We start from the raw sequence: 23404 nt of genomic DNA on the forward strand, positions 1-23404 counted from the left end.
AACTATGTCCTTATTTATATATAACTGATAGCACTTATGTTTTGTTCAGAGTTGTCTTCCTTGACTGGTCTATGTGTTTACATTGTTACTATGTCTGTATAATTTTTCTTTATTGCAGAGCTACCTAATATGCAAGTTTATGTTTCCTTCTCTATATTCCAATTTCAGAATCTTTGTATCATTCAAGGCAGTGTGTCCCTATGATCAAGTTTGAATTCTTTATTTCTTACCTAATTGCCTTAACCAGATTTTCAAGATTTAAATGAAAAATTAACCTCTCGCTTCTCATTCCTTCTGCTTATCTTATTCATTGCCCTTATTTCCTACTTGTTCTAGAACAAGTTCTTGTCCCATTACCTTATTTCTTCTTGTTCTAGAACACCAGCATGGACCTCAACTCCAAACAAAGGGCCTCACAATGTATCATCAGGGAACAAGAACTCTGGGCACAAATGCCCAGTGTCTCCTGGTACAATCAAATATGACAGCACTCCGAAGATCGAGGAGATGGAGCTGAGAGCCATCTTTCACTTGGGAACCTGACCCATCCCCCTTCTGGGCCTGCAGTGTGGGCCTTGCCCTTCATACATCATAACTGTGTGCTCACTAGGACAGGACACTGCTAGAATCCTCTGTAGATGAAGTTAAAAAAAAAAAAAAAAAAAGGAGCCTTCTTCACCTATTCCTTACTAGGCTTCTCTCTTGGCTTGACATACCTGTCCTCTGGGTGTAGGGTATCATTGCTTTTTGGACTTGGAGTCACTGTTTTCTGGACCATTATCTTCTTTCTTGCTTTATGCCCTCATTTTGCTGGCATTTATTTTCATGTAACTTCTTTTTTTTTTTTTTTTTTTTTTTAAGATTTTATTTATTTATGAGAGACACACAGAGAGAGAGGCAGAGACACAGGCAGAGAGAGAAGCAGGCTCCATGCAGGGAGCCTGATGTGGGACTCCATCCCGGGTCTCCAGGATCAGGCCCTGGGCTGAAGGCAGTGCTAAACCGCCGAGCCACCCAGGCTGCCCTATTTTCATGTAACTTCGTAATAAAAGATTTAGTCTCCAGCAGTCTGTTTTCTTCTGAACCTGTTTCCTTATCTGCGTGAAATGAAGAAATGATTTGCAACTATACTTCATCATGTTACTTTATGGATCAAAAACAATAATATATGTGAAACCATGAGCATCCTTGCTGGGTACCTTCAGGCCAAGTTTAGTGCATTACTCCTGCAGAAAACTGTGTGGCAATCAAATCAATCTCAGGGACTATTGACCAGGCTCTGGAGTTACATTTGAGTTTTGTTGTGGACTGAGTTGTGTACTCCGGAATTCATATGTTGAAGCCCTAACTCTCAGCGTAATGGTGTTTGAGATAGGGCCTTTAATGAGGTAATTAAGGTTAAGTGAGGTCAGAAGGATGGAGGCTTAATCCAGTAGGAATCAATGTTCTTACAAGAAGAGAAAGAAGCATGAGTATGTGTGCAGATAGAAAAAGCCCTGAGAGGATACAGCAAGAAGGTGCCTGTCTGCAAGCCAAGCTGAGAGGTCTTACCAGAAACTAAACCTCTTGATACTTTAATGTTGGACTTGTAGCCTCCAGAACCATGAAAGATAAATTTCTGTTTTTTAAGCCACACAGTTTGTGATTTTCTGTTTCAGCAGGCCTAGCAGACTAATATAAGTTCTGGTATTGAATTCAGTATCTGTACAACTTCTAAATGCATAGTATCTGTAAGACTTCTAAGATCTGGTTAGACCTGCTAAAGCCCAGTTTCAGGGTAGTTGTAAGGATTAAGTGAGCAAATAAGTGGTTTTTAGTCAGTACCTGGTTTGGTAACTGTTTAATAAGTCTTTGTTTTTCATAAGCCTTAAAGGAGACTATAGGTTATTTTTTTATTTTTTTACTATAGGTTATTTTTATGGAGCTGTCATTTATGGTTTTGTTTCTCATTTAGTCAGATATTTTTTTTTTAAGATTTTATTTATTTATTCATGAGAGACACAGAGAGAGACAGAAAGGCAGAGACACAGGCAGAGGGAGAAGCAGGTTCCATGCACGGAGCCCGACGTGGGACTGGATCCCGGGTCTCCAGGATCACGCCCTGGACTAAAGGCAGTGCTAACCCTCTGAGACACCCGGGCTGCCCAAATCAGATAATTCTAACCAAACATTTATGTATCAAAACAACAAGAGAATTATTTCCGGGTAAACTGGGTTGGGATTTTTCTTAAAAGTTTTATTCAGATATAATTCATGATCCATAAAATTCACTTACTTAAAGCTTACAATTCAACAAATTTTAGTATATTCACAGATATGTACCATCATCACCACAGTACAGTTTTACCACCTCAAAAAGAAAAACCCCCTACCCTTCAGCTGTCTTTCTCCTGATCTTCCTACCACCCCAACCCTAAGTACAAATGTACTTTCTGTCTCTATAGATTTCTCTATTCTGGATTTTCATATGAATGGAATCATCTAATTTGTGGCTTTAGGGCTTACTGGCTGCCTTGGATATTTCTTTCACTATTTTTTCTGCTCCCCTCTCTCCTCTCCTCCTCGTCCTTCCCTTTGGCACTCCCATTATGTGTGTGTGGTGTTCTTAATGGTTTCCCACATTTCTCTAAGGTTCAGTTAATTTTTCTTTATTCTTTTTTCTCTCTGTTCTTTGGCTTGCATAACCTCTGTTGCTCTGTCTTCAAATTCACTACTTCTTTTCTTCTGCCAGTTCATATTTATGGTTGAGAGCCCTTTTGGTGAATTTTTTATTTCAATTATCAGTTTTCAACTCTGGAATTCCCATTTGATTTTTTTTAATATGCACAATTCCTATATTTTTATTAATATTCTGTCTTTGATGTGACATTGTCATAATACCTACTTTTACCTCTGTAATCATGCTTTTAAAAAAAATTTCTGTGAACATATTTGTAATAGCTATTTTGAAACCTTTCCTGTTAAATCCAACACCTGCTGATTCTCAGTGGTGGTTTGTGTTGCCCGCTTTCTGCTTTATGGGTCAGAAGTAAATCTGCTTTCCTGATTCTTTGCATGCTTCACAATTTTTGTTGGAAGTTAAACATTTTAGGTAATATTTTGTAGCAGCTTTGAGCCCTGGTCCCCCTCTCCCAGGGCTTATTTTTTGTTTGGCTTTTAGTGATTGGTGGGTTTAGTGAAGTCTACCCTCTACCCCCATTTTGCCTATTGTTTTCACCAGTACCCTGAGGCATACATTGTTCTACCAACTAATCCAGTCAAATTGTGGCTTCTTTGAAGGAATAATTTCTGAGGTCAGTGTTTGATATTTGTCCTGACCTGGGAGAGATTCCCCTAGCTGTCTTATTTCCTGTAAACTATTAGGCAGTCTTTTTTATAAGCTATATCTTCATTAAATCCATGAATCTCCTCCCAATTGCCTTACGTCACAACCTCCATTGTTCTTGAGAGCACATTTACGTTTGAGCTTCTCCATGTTTTATGGTAAATGAAATTAGTTCTTTTGTGAAGAGACTGGGAATTTTTTTTATGGCCTGCCTTTCCTTTTCCAACCAACTTAGCAAAAATTTTGAGCCAGAGCTCTGGAGCTGGGGGTGGAAACAATGGCAGGCTTCTTTGTGAGTGACACCCCCAACTCCCCAAGCTAGGTGTGAGGTTGGGTAGGGGAGGCAGAAGCCCGAGGTCCTTTAGGCAAGCCTCTCTTGGCATAGAGCCATTGATTGCATCATGAGCCAGAGCAAAGACATCAGGGCACTGTACCCAAGGTGAAACCTCCATTCCACAGATGGGGGCGGGGTCAAGGAAGGGAGCTCCCATCTCTTTGACTACACCTGCCTGGAATTTAGCCCGAGTCCTAGGTAGTAAAGGGCTGAATGAGAAACACTGCCATCCTGCTCCTCTCAGGAAGAAAGCCGTTTGTGAGCTGGAAGTGAGACCACTTGTGTTCTTGGCTGCGGCAGTCTAGAGTGGAATCTCTTGCTGACCTTGTTGGAGGGAAGTAGTCTTGGTTTAGGCACCACAGACTCTCACCTTTCTTAACAAATTTTTGTAGATTTTCTTGAATATACGTTTCTTCATTGCTGTTTACCCTTAGGCCATTTCAGAGGCTTTAATTATTTTGTTTCTGTTATTTTTGTTTTAATAATTTCTACCAGTTTTATTGTGGAGAGGGTCAGTGGAGCTTTTCCTGCTGTCATTTCAGAAGTTAATCTTTCTGGGTTGCTTTTTAAGGCTTCTGCAGGAAGAAGTGCAAGTAGTTTGTTCACTTGAAAGACAAAACAGTAACATTTTTAGGGTGATTGGTTAACAGAAGAAAAAGGCTCACAAATTCTGAAGAAGGATAATGTAGGATAGGAAGGTAAAACGGAGGGGCAGAAGTAGCCTGCTTCATAGTTTAGATTTTTTTGAGTTTGGGATACTTAAAGCCTTGCACATAAAACCTTAGAAAACCAGATGTCCTTAGAGGATATGAATGTGTGGATTCTGTTTATTAGCTTGGTGAACAAATAGCTTTACCCCACTGTTCAGTGTGCTATATTTAAATGGAATTCAGTTTTGTGATTTTAGTGTATTTTTGTGCATAAACACTTTAGCAAACTCTGCTAGCAGCATTAATAAACCAAATAAGATTTTGTTTCATAGAACATTGAAGTCACACACCTGTGGGAAATGTTTTTATTGAATTTTAAGTTTATACATGGCAAGAAAAGTTTATTCATAGAACACTGTGACTTAGCTGGATTGTTGTATTCAAAGTTGATTGTGTACCAGTATAGTGATCTTTGTAAAGATAAAGACAGTGGTGTGTCCTACAGGAACCATAAGGCTTGCATGTTAAAAGCACTAATTACATTAATGTATTAACATAATAAGACTTAGTTCCTAATTTTTTTTCTTTTCAAAAATGTGGTGCCAGTTTGAATTAAATTGGTGGGAATGTGAACTGGTGCAGCCACTCTGGAAAACTGTGTGGAGGTTCCTCAAACAGTTAAAAATAGACCTGCCCTACGACCCAGCAATTGCACTGCTGGGGATTTACCCCAAAGATACAGATGCAGTGAAACGCCGGGACACCTGCACCCCGATGTTTATAGCAGCAATGGCCACGATAGCCAAACTGTGGAAGGAGCCTCGGTGTCCAACGAAAGATGAATGGATAAAGAAGATGTGGTTTATGTATACAATGGAATATTACTCAGCTATTAGAAATGACAAATACCCACCATTTGCTTCAACTTGGATGGAACTGGAGGGTATTATGCTGAGTGAAGTAAGCCAGTCGGAGAAGGACAAACATTATATGTTCTCATTCATTTGGGGAATATAAATAATAGTGAAAGGGAATATAAGGGAAGGGGGAAGAAATGTGTGGGAAATATCAGAAAGGGAGACAGAACGTAAAGACTGCTAACTCTGGGAAACGAACTAGGGGTGTTGGAAGGGGAGGAGGGCGGGGGGTGGGAGTGAATGGGTGATGGGCACTGGGGGTTATTCTGTATGTTAGTAAATTGAACACCAATAAAAATAAATAAATAAAAAATAAATAAATGACTTCAAATGCAAATTAAGGAACTGAGAGGACTCTGCCTCCCTCCTAGTTCAGAAGCAGGAGAAAAGCACTGAGCATTATTTGTATACCTACGTATCTTTCCCTAAAAAGTTTTTCCTTTGATCCTGTTTGATTGGGAAAACCATAAAACAGTATTTCTCTCCATCAGTATCTTTCAATATTAGCTATAGTGGGCTATTAATATTTTCTAAATGTTTATTTCATTTTTAGTGTGGGATTTCCATAAATCAGCTCAACACATACTTGAGCCCTGATTGTGTGCATGAGGGGTACAAACAGTGTGAGACCAGGTCACATATAGGCATAAATCATGGCAATTTAAGTAACTCAAAATAAAGAAGAGTGAAAGCAGTGTGTGTGCTCTGCTGTGATCTAGGACCTAAAGCTGATTTTAGAAAGTGTTTAGGATTTGGCTAGGCTTTGAGATGTAGGGGAAACATCCAGTTAGTTCAAAAAGCCTGAAAACAGGAATGTGTATGGTATCTTCTGGGTACGTGAGGTGACTACACTTTCTAGATAGGAAGGTTTCTAATAAGAAAAAATGTCATTGGAAAGATTAATTGTGGTGGACCTTGGATGTGAAATCAAGAACTTTTGACTATCTTTTCGTGTGGGGTTAATAAGAAGCCATTGAAGCTTCAAGCAGACAAATGCCATGTCTAGTGGCAGTGTATAAAATGAATTGAGAACTTTAGGTCGCTGAGCCCAATTTTCTCTTCATTTTCTTTGTCCGTTGCTTTAATGAAGACATGAATTTGTGTTTCAAATTAGAGTTTTTAAAGCCTACAGTTCATAACACAGCATAAGTTTCTCCATGAAAACCAGAGTATTAAAGAATATGCACATAGAGGCCTGAATTATTCATGGGTAACTGAAGTGTTTGGATTTTGATGCAGTCAGACTACCTTGAATTCTGGTTTTGCCACCCACCATGTAACATTGAGCAAATCCTTTAACCTCTAAGACTCACTATTCTCATCTGGAAAGGGAAGCTAGTTATAGCATCCTTTCAAGCATTGTAAGCATTACATGAGAGAAAGCTTGGAAAGCTCTTAGCATACTGCCTGGCAAATAGTAAACAATTCTAATGAGTACCTTTACCACCATTAATTGTTATTATTAATCATTGCCATGTACTAATTACTATCAATTATATTGTTTCCAGGAACAGTGCATTCTGAATTTTGATCTTGTACAATAGGAACACTCTTCCCATCTGGTCCAGAAAGAATATCTATCCTGCCCCACCCAAGTTTCAGGGCCTAATGGTGGTCTTTAGATTTTTGTTTCCTTTTTTCTAAGTGTCCTACCTTATCAATGAGGGCATGCCAAAAAAAAAAAAAAAGAAAGAAAAAAAGAAAACAGGAGTTCTGGGTGCCACAGAGAAGGCACCATCTGCTGCCATTGTAGGAGAGTATATGATAAGCTTTGGGTTTTTAGGGTACATGCAGTATTAGGTGTTTTCTGTTGTTTTCCTATAGGTAAGTTTTGTTATTACTCTTCAAACTGTGGTGTTTATTGCCCCAAAATTTAGTATTATCTTTACTTTTCTCAGGTTTAAGCCGTTTTTTCCATTCCAAACTTCGCAAGGATTTGAAGAAGATGAAGAAGAGCATATCCATATACAACAATGGGCACTTACTGAAGGCCGCCTTAAAGTTACATTGTTAGAGTGTAGCAGGTATGTTCTTTGTTTCATCTTTGCTACATTATGGGAAAGAAAGTGCAGTGAAAATATACTTAACCATATTTGTGTTTGTTCCCCCTTTGGGTTAATTTATATTTTATGATCTGTAAATCTTTAATCATAAATTTCCTAAAACTAATCCTTTCCAGCTTGCAAAAAATATATACCATATTTTAGAAAGTATTCTAATGGAGAGGATCATTTATTCTTCAGTAATTCCCAGACTTTTTAGATGCTTGATGCTCTTTTGGCATATTTCTAATTTACTGACTTTTGGAGAGCTGTTTTGGTACAACATTCTCCAGACTTGTATGTGATAATCATAAATACCCTGGAAAGTTGCAAATCCAGATTTAGAAAGCCCTGCGATTCTTAACATTTTAGAGCTGAAAAGGGATCTCCAAAATAATCTTGTCCAGCCTCCTTATTTTACTTTGCATGCCCCATGGTCTAAACTGTGTTCATATCTTGCTTAAACTAGTACACTAACCTCCTTACTTTTCTCCTAATACTGATTACAGATGTAACCACCAGAATGAGCTTTTTAAAATGCAAATCTTCTTGTCACTTTCCTACTTAAAATTCTTTAATGGCTTCCCTGTTACTAGAATATAGACCCAAATCCTTGCTGTGGCCTACATGCGTCTCTTGCTTCTCTAGCTTCTTTCACTTCTTAGCTCCTCACTCATAATGTCTCAGCCACATAGGCTTTCTTTCTTAAAGCAGGAGGTTGGCAAACTTTCTCTCTCAAGGGCCAGATAGTAAATATTTTAGGCTTCATGATTCACATGGTCTCTGTTGCCATTACTCAGCTCAGCCTTATAGGATGAAAGCAGTCATAGACAGCAGGTAAACGAATGGGCATAGTATGGCTGTGTGCCCATAAAACTCTACATATGAATTTCATAATTTTCATGTGTCCTGAAATACTCTTAATTTTTTTCTATCATTTAAAAAATGTAAAATCCTTTGGTAGTTTATAGGCTACACAAAAACAAGCAGGGACTGGATTTGGCCCATGGACATAGTTCACTATTCTCTGCCTTAGATATTTTAAAGTACTATGCTTCTTGTGTTGATTCTCCACTGAAGGCCTTACCCTGTTTTCTGCTCCTTGAAACCAGACTTCCTTGATCCACTTCAGCAACTGCCTCTTTAATTGTTCTGTTCATTTCAAGTACAAGAATATTGTCCTTATGCTACATTTATATGACACTTATTTGTACCCTTACTTGGTACTTATCACTTCTATTTTTATTTCTAGCTCATAAAAACAAGAAGTGCCGGGGTACAGAGTTATATTTTGTACCTAATGTATTTGTGTCCTTGCTAATATGTTAATTTTGAGTATACTAATAATGTGCTAAACACTTCTTTTGTTTTGTCTTGGAGTGATTCAATACTGTACATCATTATGTCAGAAAGACTGGTTGAAAAGGAATTCTTTTATCAAGGAAAGACTAAATATAGTGTAGATTTTGTAAAAGGGACCACAGTGTACAGTAAAAGACATATACAGTTAAAAACCCAGCTTTTTGAAATGAGTAAACTAAATATGATATGGTAAGCGGGAGTATTAGATACCTAATTTTAATTTGGGCTTGTCCTATTAAGATTAGGAAGGACATTTTTTTGTTTTTTGTTTTTTTTGGAAGGACATTTTTTAAGTGACCTATGACTAAGGAAATTTTGACCAGATGTTTCTTTTTTTTTTGTTCTACTGAATTTTCTTGTAGATTCACATTTCTTGTAGATTCAGAATCATACCATTGGATTAACTTTTCCAAAATAGTATAGCAACTTTAAGACATTAGAAGGGCAGTTTTGGACAAAATTTCTTGCCCCTCCTGTATCTGGCTGCTCATCTACCCTTTCCCAAACCTACAAAGACAGCCTTGAAGAAGATTTATTATTCATTTATTCAACATACATTTGTTTACTATGATGTAGGTGATGTGTAATAAGGAGATACTGTTATAGGAATTTATAAAAACTAGTTCTTTTGCCTTAATGTTGCTGGTGGGAGTATAGATTGATTATATTGGTTGTGGCTGTTCAACTACTAGCTGTTGGTGTCACCGGTACTCACCATTCTTTTGCTTTATCTGAGGTACTGCTTGTTAAAGCCTTGCTGTCAGCCATGAATCAAAGACTTCATGAAGGCACTGAGCAAGTATAGTCAGGCATTATTTAGGTCACATTGGATTGAGATAAGTGATAAGCATTACAATTTGTGAGTGTGTCTGTCCTACTTTATTTTAATAAAGAACTATATAATGAATTTCTGAAAGAACTTGAAAGAAAACTTTCTTAAGGGGTATAGGAGAGGGAACTGGGTTGATGATGGACTGGGGGTAAAGGTGAGAGGCAAACTTTTCACTATAAACTTTTTTATATTGTTTGATTTTTGTTACTGTATCACTGGTCAAAAAAATTAAAAAATAAGGATCAGCATTTCTAGGGATTTGATATGGAAAGCATGGACAGTAGTTCGTTGTTAACTCACATTTTTAGAAGTTGAAGAGGAAAGTAGAGACAATAGCCTGTAAACTTGGGTTATATTGCCATCACCTTCCTCCAGGTGACAGCTTCTTCTTGGGAGAAAGCACACACCTGTCTAGAGCATTTTCTAGTCACTATCTTTATAAACCCAACCATGTTTTTTTAAAAAGATTTTATTTATTTATTCATGAGAGACACAGAGAGAAAGAGGCAGAGACACAGGTAGAGGGAGAAGCAGGCTCCATGCCAGGAGCCCGACGCAGGACTCGATCCCGGGTCTCCAGGATCACACCCTGGGCTGAAGGCGGCGCTAAACCGCTGAGCCACCCGGGCTGCCCTAAACCCAACCATATTAAAGTTACCTAGTGTTGTGGTGCTGTGTTATTTTCACATAAGTTAAGGATTACTTAAAATTGTTTATGAAGTAAAGAATAAATTACATTTCTACTCATCCTTGCCTTTTTGTCTTCAAATTGAATTCTAAACATTCTTTTCATATTTTTTTCATTAAAATCTTACATTACTTTTCTTCTAAACTTTTTTCTTAGTATAAAAAGTAGAACTCTCAGGTAAGATAGATTCCAAGTTTGTAGGATTCAGACTAAAGAGGATATATATATTACTGTAATCTAGGCATTTATATTTTAATAATTTTTCCTGGTCTTGAATAAACTCATGTCCTGTGATATACTGTAAACTCTAAAGCAGAAAGAAAGCGACACTGTAGAAAAAAATGGAAGAAAAATAAGTGCCCTTTTTGGAGGAAGGAGGAATGCTTACTTCAATTTTGGAAACTTAAAGGTTTTCTTGAGAGATTTTTTTTTTGCCATGACGACTTCATTTAATGATATAAAGGTTTGAGCAAATAGAATAAAATTATTGAACAAATTTTTAAGAGAACATAAACATTTTTTAAAGATTTATTTATTTACTTTAGAAGCAGAGCATGTGGGGGGGTGCATAGGGAGAGAATCTTCAAGTGGACTCCCAGCTGAGTGTGGAGCCCGACACAGGATTCTATCCCATGACCCATGAGATCATGGCCTGAGGCTTAACCGAGCCACCCAGCTGCCCCTGCCCCAAGAACATAAGATTTAAAATTAAAACATATCTGTGGACTGACCATTTGTATGTGGCTAAAATTGTTTTGAATTAGCATGCTGTCATGAGTTATTTTAGCATTTAGACATGCATATTCACGTTTATCTTGCTCAAAAGAGACCTACAGATTCTAGTTGGTATAATGTCATTTGTATCATTTACTATTGTTAATAGTTTTAGGTTAACATTCTTAGGAATACTAAGAATTATTTCTTAGGCTTTTTAGGACTTGACCTTGAATCTGGTAAAAATAATGAACTTTAGTTAATTCTTTCCCAGGTCCATAAACAGAACATCAAATTCATTATCCCCCAGAAAACTATAGTTCTGTATGAAGATTTCTTTTTATTTCTTAAACTACTTAATTTGAAATAATGGCTGTGTTGTGAGGACTTTTTTTTAAGTTTATTTTGATATAGTTTCACACAAATCTGTGTGAAGATTTTTTTCAGATTTATCTGTTGTAAGTCTTTAAGAGTGTATTTTGCCAATGAGGAAACAAATCCCAAGTATTCATAGAAAACAAACTTTACTGAAAGTATTGGAGTTGTACAACTGGAAACTTTATGCTTCAAAGGCAACATGAAGTGGTAGTAATACTGGCATTTGAGTTACAGAGTGCCGTGTTCATATCCTAGCCATGTGCTCTTACTATTATATGTCTTTAAACAAGTTCCATATCCATAGAATGGGCAAGGATGCTTGCTGCCTTGCTGGTAATTGTGATAAGAGATAGATACATAACACTCAAGTGCTTGCTGCATAGCCCTTTTTTTTTTAAGATTTAAAAAATTTTATTTGAGAAAGATTGTGCAAGCGGGGTGGGGGGGTGGCGGCGAGGAGAAACAGAGGAAGAGGGACTCCATGCTGAGTGAAGAGCCCAGCGCGTGGCTCCATCCCATGACCCTGAGATCATGCTCTGAGCCAAAATCAAGAGTTGGATGCTCAAACCAGGTGCCCCAGTAATCTCTCTTATTATGCCTTAATGTAATAATCATAGTATTAAGAAGAAAACAAATCTTTAAACAAAAATATCTTCTTCTTTACGTATTTGGTTGTAAGAACTGGAATTTGAATTTTATTACTTTAAAAGGGTCTCACAGTGTAAAAGGAAGTTATTTTCTAATTATTTGCAATATAGTTTTGAATTCCCCAATTAACTTGCATGTAGAAACACAAGTTTGCTTGTAAAATTGGTTCTAATACTTTGTGTCAAATTTTTTTTGCATTGACTAAAGCTGACTTTTTAAAAAAAAATTTTTTTAAGATTTTATTTATTCATGAGAGAGAGAGAGAGAGGGAGAGACAGAGAGAGAGGCAGAGACACAGGCAGAAGGAGAAGCAGGCTCCAATGCAGGGAGCCCAACGTGGGACTTTGATCCCAGGTCTCCAGGACCACGCCCTGGGCTGAAGACAGCGCTAAACCAATGAGCCACCAGGCTGCCCTAAAGCTGACTTTTTAAACCATAGATGAACTCAATTGCTGTATTCGTAGCACTGCTATTAGAAAACTAAATTATTTCACATTAGTATTGCAGTCATATTGTTAAGATTATTTTTTGATTTATAAATTTTCTCATAAATTATATTTCATTTTAGGATTTGAGGTATTTTGCAGAGAAAATATTTGCCCATATGCAGTTAAATAGAAGATAAAGTATATAAAAAAACAACCATATAGAGAAGAAAAGATCAGTTTTCTGGCAACAAAGGAAACTTGATGGATTACGTAGCTTTTATTTTCTGGTATACTGTGCATGTTCTTCAGGGGAAAAGAAATTCTGGCACCAAATTCTAGGAGGAATTTGTCATATACATCTTTATATTTTAAAAACATTGATGTAATAGATATATTTTCTTTTGTTTGTCTGGTTTTATCAACCAGTTATGTTTTAAACAAACTAAGATTATAGTTTGTAAAGGCAGAGACTCTGAAATTTTGTTGTGTGAGAGTTCTGTACTCTAAAGCAGTATATTTAGGATAACCTGTACTAATTATAGATAGGAGATTCTAATTAAGGTCAATTCTTCACTGAGTCACACTGTTCTGAAGACTATTTTGTCAGTAGCTTCTAAAGTGTTTTACTGGATTCCAAAAATAACGTCATTTAAAAAATTTTCAAATGTTAGCACAAAAACAGAAAACTACAGCAGTTAACATTTTACTCAGTTACCACAAGTCTTCCCTTATTCCTATTATCTGCACGGATTCATGGATTCCTGTTTTATTTTTCTTTACTATTTTAAATATTTTGGTACCTAAATTGTCCCATATTTGGCCTCTAGGAACCCCTTCAAACTGGCTCATGTATGCTGCATCTGACATAATCCTGTCTTTTTTTTTTTAAGGTCTTTATCATTTTGTGGTGTAACAGCTATTCTGGGTTCGTTTTGTATCTTCTCTGTCACAGTTCTATAATCAGTTATTTTTCCAGAGCCATGGTTCCTTTTAGTTGAAAATGATATTAAAATCAAGATCTGGGTTTTGGGTATTATATTCATTGCTGCTCATATATAATCATAGGCCCCATTAGTGGATGGTTAGCAAATACATACATGTATAGACACTTATAGGTATATAATACATATAAAATATACATAATTTAGAAATCATTAATTTACCTAGTTCTCCCAATTTCAGTTCATTCTCTTAGCATTGTTCTTTGCCTTGGTTCTTTGCCCTTTCATATTTTTGTACCTTAAATCCTGGTTCCCAGTAACATCAGCAATTTACTTATTTGCTTAATCCTGTAATACATCTCAAATAGTTTCAGAATTGCTTTGTCCCTAGAAGTAGAGAAAATGTACTTACAAAAAGGAATTCAGGATTTATTTGTAGTTCCCCCCACTCCCACTCTACCCAAGATAAGGGTCATATGGTCAAGTACTGTATTCATAAATTAGATTAATTTTCCCCCTTCACTGTGTTATGTTTTCATTTGAAATATAGCTGGGTTTATTTTTTTTCTGTTTGCTTTCAGTTTTGGTTTTCCTCCCTCCCACCTCTGCCTTTCTATCCTTATTGATTCTTATTTTAATATGTAGAGCATTAACATACTTCCAAAACCCAAAACTATATAAAAACATATACAAATAGTCCTCACTCAGCATGGAACTATGTTAACCAAAACCTTGCATATCAGAACAGTATAAAGCAGGGACAGAGTTCTCATTTGCAGTAACTCAAAGTAAGGACTGCCAGTAAAGTGATTCAGATCTTCTGTGTACTTACTGATGTTTTTATTCTAGTTCTGTCAATTGCTGAATGAAAGTGTGTTTAAATCTTCAAGCATGACTATGAATTTATCTCTTTTTTTGTAGTTTCGTTATTAGGTGCATATTTCTTCATGATATATTGGCCCTTTTACCATTTACAAAGGGTCCCTTTTTTGTATCATAATATTTCTTGTTTTGATATTTATTTTGTGTAGTATTGATAAAGCTGCTACAGTTTTCTTATGTTTATTTATATCGTTTCTATGTTTTTTCTACAGTCTTTCACTTTCAGACTTTTTGTGTTTTCTGGTTTAAGTCTACATTACAAACAGTTGATTCTTTTACGTGTAGTCTGACAATCTACCTTTTCATTGGAGTGTTTAGTTCATTTACATTTAATGTAATGATTAAGTTGTATTTAGGTCTGTCATTTTGCCATTTATTAATTTATTAATGAGATGTATTACAGGATTAAGCAAATAAGTAAATTGCTGATGTTACTGGGAACCAGGATTTAAGGTACAAAAATATGAAAGGGCAAAGAACCAAGGCAAAGAACAATGCTAAGAGAATGAACTGAAATTGGGAGAACTAGGTAAATTAATGATTTCTAAATTATGTATATTTTATATGTATTATATACCTATAAGTGTCTATACATGTATGTATTTGCTAACCATCCACTAATGGGGCCTATGATTATTTATTAATTAAATAAAAATACATAATGTAGATGATTGGGAAAAGAGCCAATAAGACAAAAGTAAGGGCAGCCCGGGGTGGCTCGGGGGTTTAGCGCCGCCTCCGGCCCAGGGTGTGATCCTGGAGACTGGGGATCGAGTCCCATGTCAAGCTCCCTGCATGGAGCCTGCTTCTCCCTCTGCCTGTGTCTCTGCCGCGCCCCCCCCCCCACCCCCCATGTATTCTCATGAATAAATAAAATCTTTAAAAAAAAAAAAGGGGGGGATCCCTGGGTGGCACAGCGGTTTGGCGCCTGCCTTTGGCCCAGGGCGCGATCCTGGAGACCCGGGATCGAGTCCCACGTTGGGCTCCCGGTGCGTGGAGCCTGCTTCTCCCTCTGCCTGTGTCTCTGCGCCTCTCTCTCTCTCTGTGACTATCATAAATAAATAAAAATTAAAAAAAAAAAAAAAAAAGACAAAAGTGAGAATTTTTGAAGTATTTTCAGAGACCTGTCTGAACTATCGATGTTTAGATGAAAGGTCAGGGCCAAATTTGCTAGCAGAAGTCCAAGATAGTTATCCTTTAATCAGAGGTAAGTTATTGAAAGTGTCTGAAGATGACATTAAGAAACACTTGTTTAAAAAAAAAAAAAAAAAGAAACACTTGTTTTAAGACGATTGCTGTTTATAAGGTAGATTGCATAGAGAGGTAAAGCCCCAGAGACTAATTAAGAGGTGTTACAGGTTAAAGGTGAAAAGGTAAGCACTTGAAAGATACTTGAAATCAATAGGAACAGAAAGAAGGGGACAAATAAGATAACTAGGACAAGATTTCTTGAGTGGCTGAATATGTGATGGGTATAGGTGGGAGAAGCAAATGACTATTAAGGATTTGAGTTGAGTAGAATTATGGCAAATTGACTTTGATTTGGTCATCAGATATTATTTTTCCAGATATTAGTCGTTATAAAAAGCAAGACACAGTTTCTGCCTTTCATCACTAGTAAGAGAAATAGAGGTGCTTATTTTAGAGGGAGGTAAACATGATTTTATATATTCTTTAGTAGTAGGGCATGGTTAGATTTCCCTCTACAGATATTCTGTAAACTTGGGGTTTTCGAAACAAAACAGGAGAGGGGCACCTGGGTGGCTCAGTTGGTTGAGCCTCCAATTCTTGATTTTAGCCTGGGTCGTAGTCCTGGGGTCTTGGGATCAAACCCTGTGTTGGGTTCCTCACTCAGTGGGGAGTCAACTTGGGATTCTCTCTTCTATCTGCCCCTCCTCCCATTCGCTTGTGTGCTTGCTCTCCCCTTCTCAAAATAAGTAAATCTTAAAAAAAAAAAGAAGAAGAAGAAGAAGGAGCAAAGCAGGAACAGAACTAGACATTAGGTTGGAAGTCTTTGTCATAGACAAGAGAGTTAAATTCTGAGTGGGATGGTTTCCAGGGGAAGGGAAGGGATGGTATAGGCCCTAAGCATGTATAGGAGGAGGTCAGCTACATTCGATTCTTTTCACAACCCATGAGTTGATATTTGACTCCCTACAGGTGTAAGACTCCTTTGAAATTACGTTTAATCTTTTTTTTTTTTTTAAGAGGATTTCTGTTTTTCACTTTAGGTATAAAATGAGCTTCTACTAAAAGGGCGCATTGGGAATTTCCTGTTCTCAGTGGTTTGGCCTTGAGTCTTATAAATTGTCTCTTCTTGATAAGTAGTGTTTGTGTTGTTAACATGAGGTTTTAATATACTTTTGCCATTAAGAAAATTAACCTTTTGAACTTAGAACTTTCATAGAACTAACAATAGCTCTTTCAGGAGACAGAGGGGTCTAAAGGCAATTTCCTTTGCCATTTTGTTCAGTAGTATGGACTCTTCCCCCTTTTAAAGTAGTATAGTAAAAAAATTTTCATACCATTTCTCGGTCATTCAGCATATACTGAGTGTTCATTTAACTCAAAATATGTATTAGCCAGTGATTGTTACCACCTATTTATGGTGATTATATAATTTAAAGCCTTTAATTCAAGATTGAATTGTAAGTACATAGGCATGTAGGATGAAAAATGGATTCTTGTTTCAAATGTTCTGCCTAAGCTAAAGCAAATGCTTTCTAAATTCACCTGACTGGTACTTGTGTTTCCAGTAGGAAATTCTTCCTGGCATCTCTCCAAAAATTTACATGTTAGGAGATACCAGTCAAAAAGTGGAAGGAAATATTATAATTCTTCTTTCAACGTAGAGTCATTATTGGGTGAAGAAATCCACTGACTACACGTCAAAAGCAGGCACAGGAAACACTGACATAGGAAGTATGTCCTGGGGATCAGATATGGGACTTGTAGAGAGGAACAGTCATGGTCTCAACAGTCAGTCTTTAAAAAAAAAAAAAAAAAAAAAAAGATTTTATCCATTCATTCATGAGAGACACACAGAGAGAGGCAGAAACACAGGCAGAGGGAGATGCAGGCTCCATGCAGGGAGCCCAATGCGGGACTCAATCCTGGAACTCCAGGATCATGCCCTGGGCCGAAGCTAGGCCCTAAACCACCAAACCACCCAGGAATCCTAACAATCAGTCTTGAGTGTAACTTTTGCCCTGTCTGCTAATGGGAGTCATTCTTACAAACTAAATGAATATTAATAAATTTATATGCGTAGTATATACAAACCCTAAGAAATAATACTTCATTTTTTTCAAAAGAGAAGTTTTCCAAGCAAAATAAATCTTTAAAATAGCAGTATGAGACATGCTTCTGTGTTGTGTTAACTTTTCTGGGAGAAACTAAAGTTACTTTGTTAGAGTACTAATAATGTTTGCAGGCTTTTTCTAATAATTGAATATTCACTATAGGCTACAGTTCTTTGTAAGCGCTTTAATGGAAGAAACGTAAAGAGAATATGTCAATGTTGTGGTATGCTCTGAGGTAGAATCAGAAGTTGATCTAAAATCAGAATTAATAGAGGCACCTGGTTAGCTCAGTTGGTTAAGCTTAAGTCTGCCTTCAGCTCAGGTGGTGCAGGGTCCTGGGATGAAGCCCTGAGTTGGGTTCCCTGCTCAGTGGGGAGACTATTTCCCTCTCTACCCCTCTTGCCTGATTATTGCTCTTTCTCTCTCTCACTTAAATAAATAAATAAAAATTAAAATCAGAATGAATAAAAGCAGTATCTATTTCAATGGCAAAACCTGTTCTGGACAATCCAGCAAAATATTTTTATTATTAAAAAAAGAAATTAAGTTATCTGAGACATAATGAACCCTAACATCCAGTCTGGAGGTGTTTTTGGAAGTACTTTTAACAGTTGGACCAATTAGTGCAAAATGAAAATTTTCTATATCTGGAATATTTGTCACAAAACAAAGATCAGGATTATCAGAGCAACTAATGCTTTGTGTACTTTAAAATTTCATTGTTAAGAAAAACTATTGAATGTTAAATATTTGTGGTATTTCAATATTTTAAACAATTTTCATTTGGAATTTATTTTGTTTCAAAAGGTTTTCTGTTTTTTAATGTTTTCTGTTATCAAATACCAGATAAAAATCAGGCTTATGTTTTATTGAAATGTGCATCTTTTCACAGTATATTGATTCATAGTAATGATAAATCAAGGATTTATCATATCTTTTTGTAGCAAATGTTTAAAAGTTTTAGTGTAACCCTAATGATTTTACTCTTTGTTATGATCATTCATTATTCTTTTTTTCTTTAATCAGCTTTATTGAGATATAACTCACAAACCATACAATTCATCCATGTAAAGTATAGGATTCATTGTGTTTGAGTACATTCACAGGGTTGTGCAACCATCATCACAATCTAATTTTAGAATATTTTTGTCCCTCCTAAAGAAACTATACCCATTAGTATTCAATCCCTAGTCCCCCTAACCCTCCTCCCTGGCCCAGAGTAACCACTGATATACTTTCTGTCTCTAAATTTACCTACTCCAAGCCTTTCATATAAAGGTGGATTCATATAGTACGTGGTCTTTTGTGACCGGCTTTTTTCACTGAGCATTTTTTTGAGGTTCATTCATATTGTTGCATGTATTATTACTTCATTTCCTCTTATTGCCAAATAATATTCCATTTTGTGTATCTGCCACATTCTATTTACCTCTTCATCAGTTGTTTGGTATATAGGTTGTTTTTATGTTTTGGCTATTAAGAATAATGCTGCTTTGAACATGCATATTAAGATTTTGTGTGAATGTATGCTTTCATTCCTCTTGGTTATATACCCAGGAGTGGAAGTGCTGTGTGATATGTTAACTTTTTAAGGAACTGCCAAACTATTTTTCAAAGTGGCTGCACCATTTTACTTCCTTCCAGCAAAGTACAAAGATTTGTTTCTCTACATCCTCACTAGTATGTGTTTCCTTTTTTGATCTCTAGTGAGTGTGAAGTGGCATCTCATTGTGATTTTGATTGTCATTTCCCTGATGGCTAATGGTGTTGAGCCTGTTTTCATGTGCTTATTGGCTATTTGCCTATCTTCTATGGAGAAATGTCCAAGTCCTAATTGAAAATATTTTCTCCCATTCTGTGAATTGTCTTTTCACTTACTTGGTGATGTCCTTTGAAACACAAAAATTTTAATTTCGTTGAAGTCTCATTTTTCTTTTTCTTTTTCCTTTGGTACTTACACTTTTGCTGTCCTGTCTTAAGAAAATCATTGCGTAAATCAAGGTTACAAAGATTTGCTTTTATGTTTTCTTTTCTTACCTTCAGGTCTGTGACTCAAATTTTAAGTTAATCATTGTTAAGCTTTGTGTGATTCTCTTCAAAAACATTAAGAAGATGTTATGAAAAATATAAAAATATGATTAAAGTGTTATGCTTTCAAGGAAGGATTCTTGAGAATTGTGCTTCAAAAGATGTTATGAAAAATATAAAAATATGATTAAAGTGTTACGCTTTCAAGGAAGGATTCTTGAGGGCAGCCCTGGTGGCGCAGCGGTTTAGCGCCGCCTGCAGCCCAGGGCATGATCCTGGAGACCCAGGATTGAGTCCCATGTCAGGCTCTCTGTGTGGTGCCTGCTTCTCCCTCTGCCTGTGTCTCTGCCTCTCTCTCTCTCTCTCTGTCTCTATGAATAAATAAAATAAAAATCTTAAAAAAAGGAAGGATTCTTGAGAATTGTAATTGTGCTTCAATCCTGAAGATTAATATCTCCTGAGAATTTGGGAGCATTAGCTGGTGCATAGCCTACACGTGACAGTAAAGACCTGCAGGTAGTAGTTTACTCTTTTGAGCAGATGGTGGCAGCAGAGCTTTGATGAAAATTCTCATTTTTCTAAACTTAGTATTTTATGAATAATTATGAATCTTCTTAATTTTTTGTCAGTAGGCTGTTAGGCACAAAGTTTAAATTTACTTTTATGATTAAAAAATAAATATAGGATTGTTTTTGTTTTGCCATGAAGTTTATTCAGGCTTTTTGGTTTATGAAACCAGTTTGTGAAGTATGGACATAATTTGCTTGAGATCTCCAACCTTAGGACACAGTTTTCTCATATTACTCTAATATGTTATATCCACCTTTTCTTTTTAAATCTCACTTCTACCCCCATGATCTTTGTGTAGACATAAAGTAATAAGAGTAGCAGACAAAACGCTAATTAATGCTAAAGCTATTCCCAAACTTATTCCTGAAATACACTGGTAGGCTTATGCTCTGATTTAGAAGACAGGTAATATGGAAGCTAGACATGTGGGTAATATTTTTTTCCTTCAAGAGTAAAACTGCCTTATATCATCTCGAGATTGGGCCTGAGATTTCCTTTTCAGATCTGAATATTAAACAGTAAAATTAGATGATAGTTAATCCTTGACAGCTGTTTTTAAAATAATAGAAATAAACAACAGGACACTTAGTGTTTGCTAGGTGCTATACTAAATGCCTTGGATGCATTGTCTTCTTTTGTTTTCACAACAGTCTAAGTGGTATTATTTTTGCTCTAAATTTTAGAGACACAGATGGGTTTTGAGAAGTTAAATATTTTGCCTAGAGTCACACTGTTAGATGGTGAAGTGTGGGTGTGTTCATAAACAACTATATTGTACTATTTTATGTGTGTGTAATTTTCACAGAGGTGGTATCCTATTCTATGTATCACTCTGCAACTTATTTTTTAAATTCAGTCTAATTTGAAGATATCTGATCAGTGTGTTTCCCTCATGAATATATATTTATTTTTTCCCATTTAGTATAGTTAATTGTTTTAAATTTAAAATCAATTAGCCAAAATATAGCACATTAGTTTTATTTTTTTTTTTATTTTTTTTAAGATTGTATTTATTTATTATGAGAGACACAGAGAGAGAGAGAGGCAGAGACACAGACAGAGGGAGAAGCAGGCTCCGTGCAGGGAGCCCGATGTAGGACTCGATCCCGGGACTCCAGGAATACACGCTGGGCCAGAAGGCAGACGCTTAACCACTGAGCCACCCAGGCATCCCAAGTCCGTTAGTTTTAGATGTAGAATTCAATAATTCACTAGTTGTATGTAACACCCAGTGCTTTTCTCCTAAGGTCAGGAACATGTCAGGGATGTCCACTCTCACCACTGTTGTTCAACATAGTACTAGAAGTCCTTGCCTCAGCAGTCAGATGACAAAAAGAAATAAAAGGTATTCAAATTGGCAAAAAAAGTCAAACTCTCATTCTTCACAGATGACATGATACTTTATATGGAAAACTCAAAAGACTCCACCCAAAATTGCTAGAACCCATACAGCAATTCAGCACAGCAGGATATAAAATCAACGCACAGATATCAGTTGCATTTCTATACATTAACAATGAGACAGAAGAAAGAGAAATTAAGGGACGCCTGGGTGGCTCAGCAGTTGGGCATCTGCCTTCGGCTCAGGGTGTGACCCTGGAGTCCAGGGATCGAGTCCCACATCGGGCTCCCTGCATGGAGCCTGCTTCTCCCTCTGTGTCTCTGCCTCTCTCTCTGTGTAGCTCATGAATAAATAAATAAGTAAAATCTTTAAAGAAATAAAAGAGAAATTAAGGAATTGATCCTATTTATAATTGCACCAAAAGCCATCATATACCTAAGAATAAACCTAACCAAAGATGTGAAGTATTTGTATTCTAAAAACTACAGAACACTTAGGAATATATACTACTTTCTATTTATCTGCTAAGAAACAGCTTGTCCTTGAATTTCACCTAATTTTAGCTTTACTTCACTTTTCCACTAGAGGGTGTACTAAGTATTTGACTTAATTTTTTTTTCTGTTACCAAAGTTATAAATAGTAATAATTTATTACTTCTTAGTATAATCAGAAAGAAAAATTTCATTGTGTATAACTGGTATAATAGTCTCCTTGTTTTATTTTTATACTGCAGGTTACTCATTTTTGGATCCTATGACAGAGAGGCAAATATTCATTGTACACTCGAGTTGAGCAGTGGTGTTTGGGAAGAAAAACAAAGGAGTTCTATTAAGACGGTACAGTGGATTTACATAGTGTTTTACTCTTTATAAAGTTTATATTCTATAAGCATACCTTTAATAATGTTTTTATATTTATAGAGTTATTTTTGATCCTGTACACATAATTATGAACAACTGTTATTCTGTTGCAGCACAACATCAGTAATAAAATGAATCACATAAAACTGTGATACTCAGATTACTTGCTTGCATAAGAAACCTAGTCTAATTTTCCTTTTAGAACTTGAAAATTATTTCACGAGGATGGAATTAGAAATCATTCTAAATACCTTAGAAAGCAAGTAAATTCTTTCATTCAGTAGATGTTTTATGAGTGAGTGCTTGCTTTGTACCAGGCACTGTGTTAGATGCAGGAAACTGTTCAGAACAAAAAAGGACCTTTTTTTTTGGTGCTAACATGGGCGTAGAAGTTCGATGTGAGGGTTAGAAGAGAGATGGGAGAGGTAAACTACCTTACAGGATGGTGGTAGAACATGACAATAAATGGGTAAACAAAAGAAGTAAACATGGTAAATTTCCAGAGATTGACAGATACTATGAAGAAAATAGGATTATGACAGAGGAGATTCTTTAGATCTGATAACAGGGAAAACTCTTAGAGAGATGGCACTTGAGCAAGATGCCCAATTCAGTTAGAATTTCAGATAAACTAATTTTTTTTGTTATTATAAGTATTTACCCAATTTTTATATGCTAACTCTGACAACGCTACACTGGAGACTTGAATCCTGAAAAGGAGCAAGCCACCTGGAGAGTCTGGGGGAATGAGGGAGTGGAAGTGCATTTCCTGCAAAGGGAGCAGCACCTGTGTGAGGGTGGGTGGGTTTGAAGAACAAAAAGAAGGCTAGTATAGCTAGTGCATGGTATGAAAGCTAAAGAGTCACGCTTAATCTCATACAGAATTTGAATTTCATTATTTGTGGTAGGAGAGTTTTAAAATGACAAGTGACATGATCTTTTGTATATTTTGCACAAAACTTTCTGCTTCTGTGGACAAAGGATTGTAGGAGGGCAAGAGTAAACCTGAGAGATTGGTTAGGAGGCAGTTAGGGGAAATGTTGGTTACTTTAGCTACTACCTGAGGAAATAGGAAAAAAAAAAAAGACAGTGGATTTGGGCTGTACTTTTGGTGTATGAAGGACTTAGAGTTCTGTTTTCTTTTTTGATTAAAAAAACCC

General features: G+C 36.4%; 2 protein-coding genes across 5 annotated transcripts in view; one reads left to right on the plus strand and one right to left on the minus strand.

The window, feature by feature from the left end:
* PDZD8 (PDZ domain containing 8) overlaps positions 1–23404 on the plus strand; it is an 82921-nt gene that overhangs the window by 19443 nt on the left and 40074 nt on the right. For all 3 annotated transcript variants that reach the window (XR_013367793.1, XR_013367792.1, XM_077877480.1), the window contains exons 2-3: positions 7125–7250; positions 22118–22220. Coding sequence is in view for 1 of the 3 variants with exons in the window: in XM_077877480.1 (XP_077733606.1) it covers positions 7125–7250; positions 22118–22220 (229 nt within the window). In the remaining 2 variants the exon portion in view is untranslated. The remainder of the gene's footprint in view (positions 1–7124; positions 7251–22117; positions 22221–23404) is intronic.
* The window catches only part of SLC18A2 (solute carrier family 18 member A2), a 114670-nt gene that overhangs the window by 10934 nt on the left and 80332 nt on the right, over positions 1–23404 (minus strand). The gene's annotated exons all lie outside the window — the stretch shown is intronic.

Source organism: Canis aureus, chromosome 29 (genome assembly GCF_053574225.1).
Source record: "Canis aureus isolate CA01 chromosome 29, VMU_Caureus_v.1.0, whole genome shotgun sequence".
NCBI lineage: Eukaryota > Metazoa > Chordata > Mammalia > Carnivora > Canidae > Canis > Canis aureus.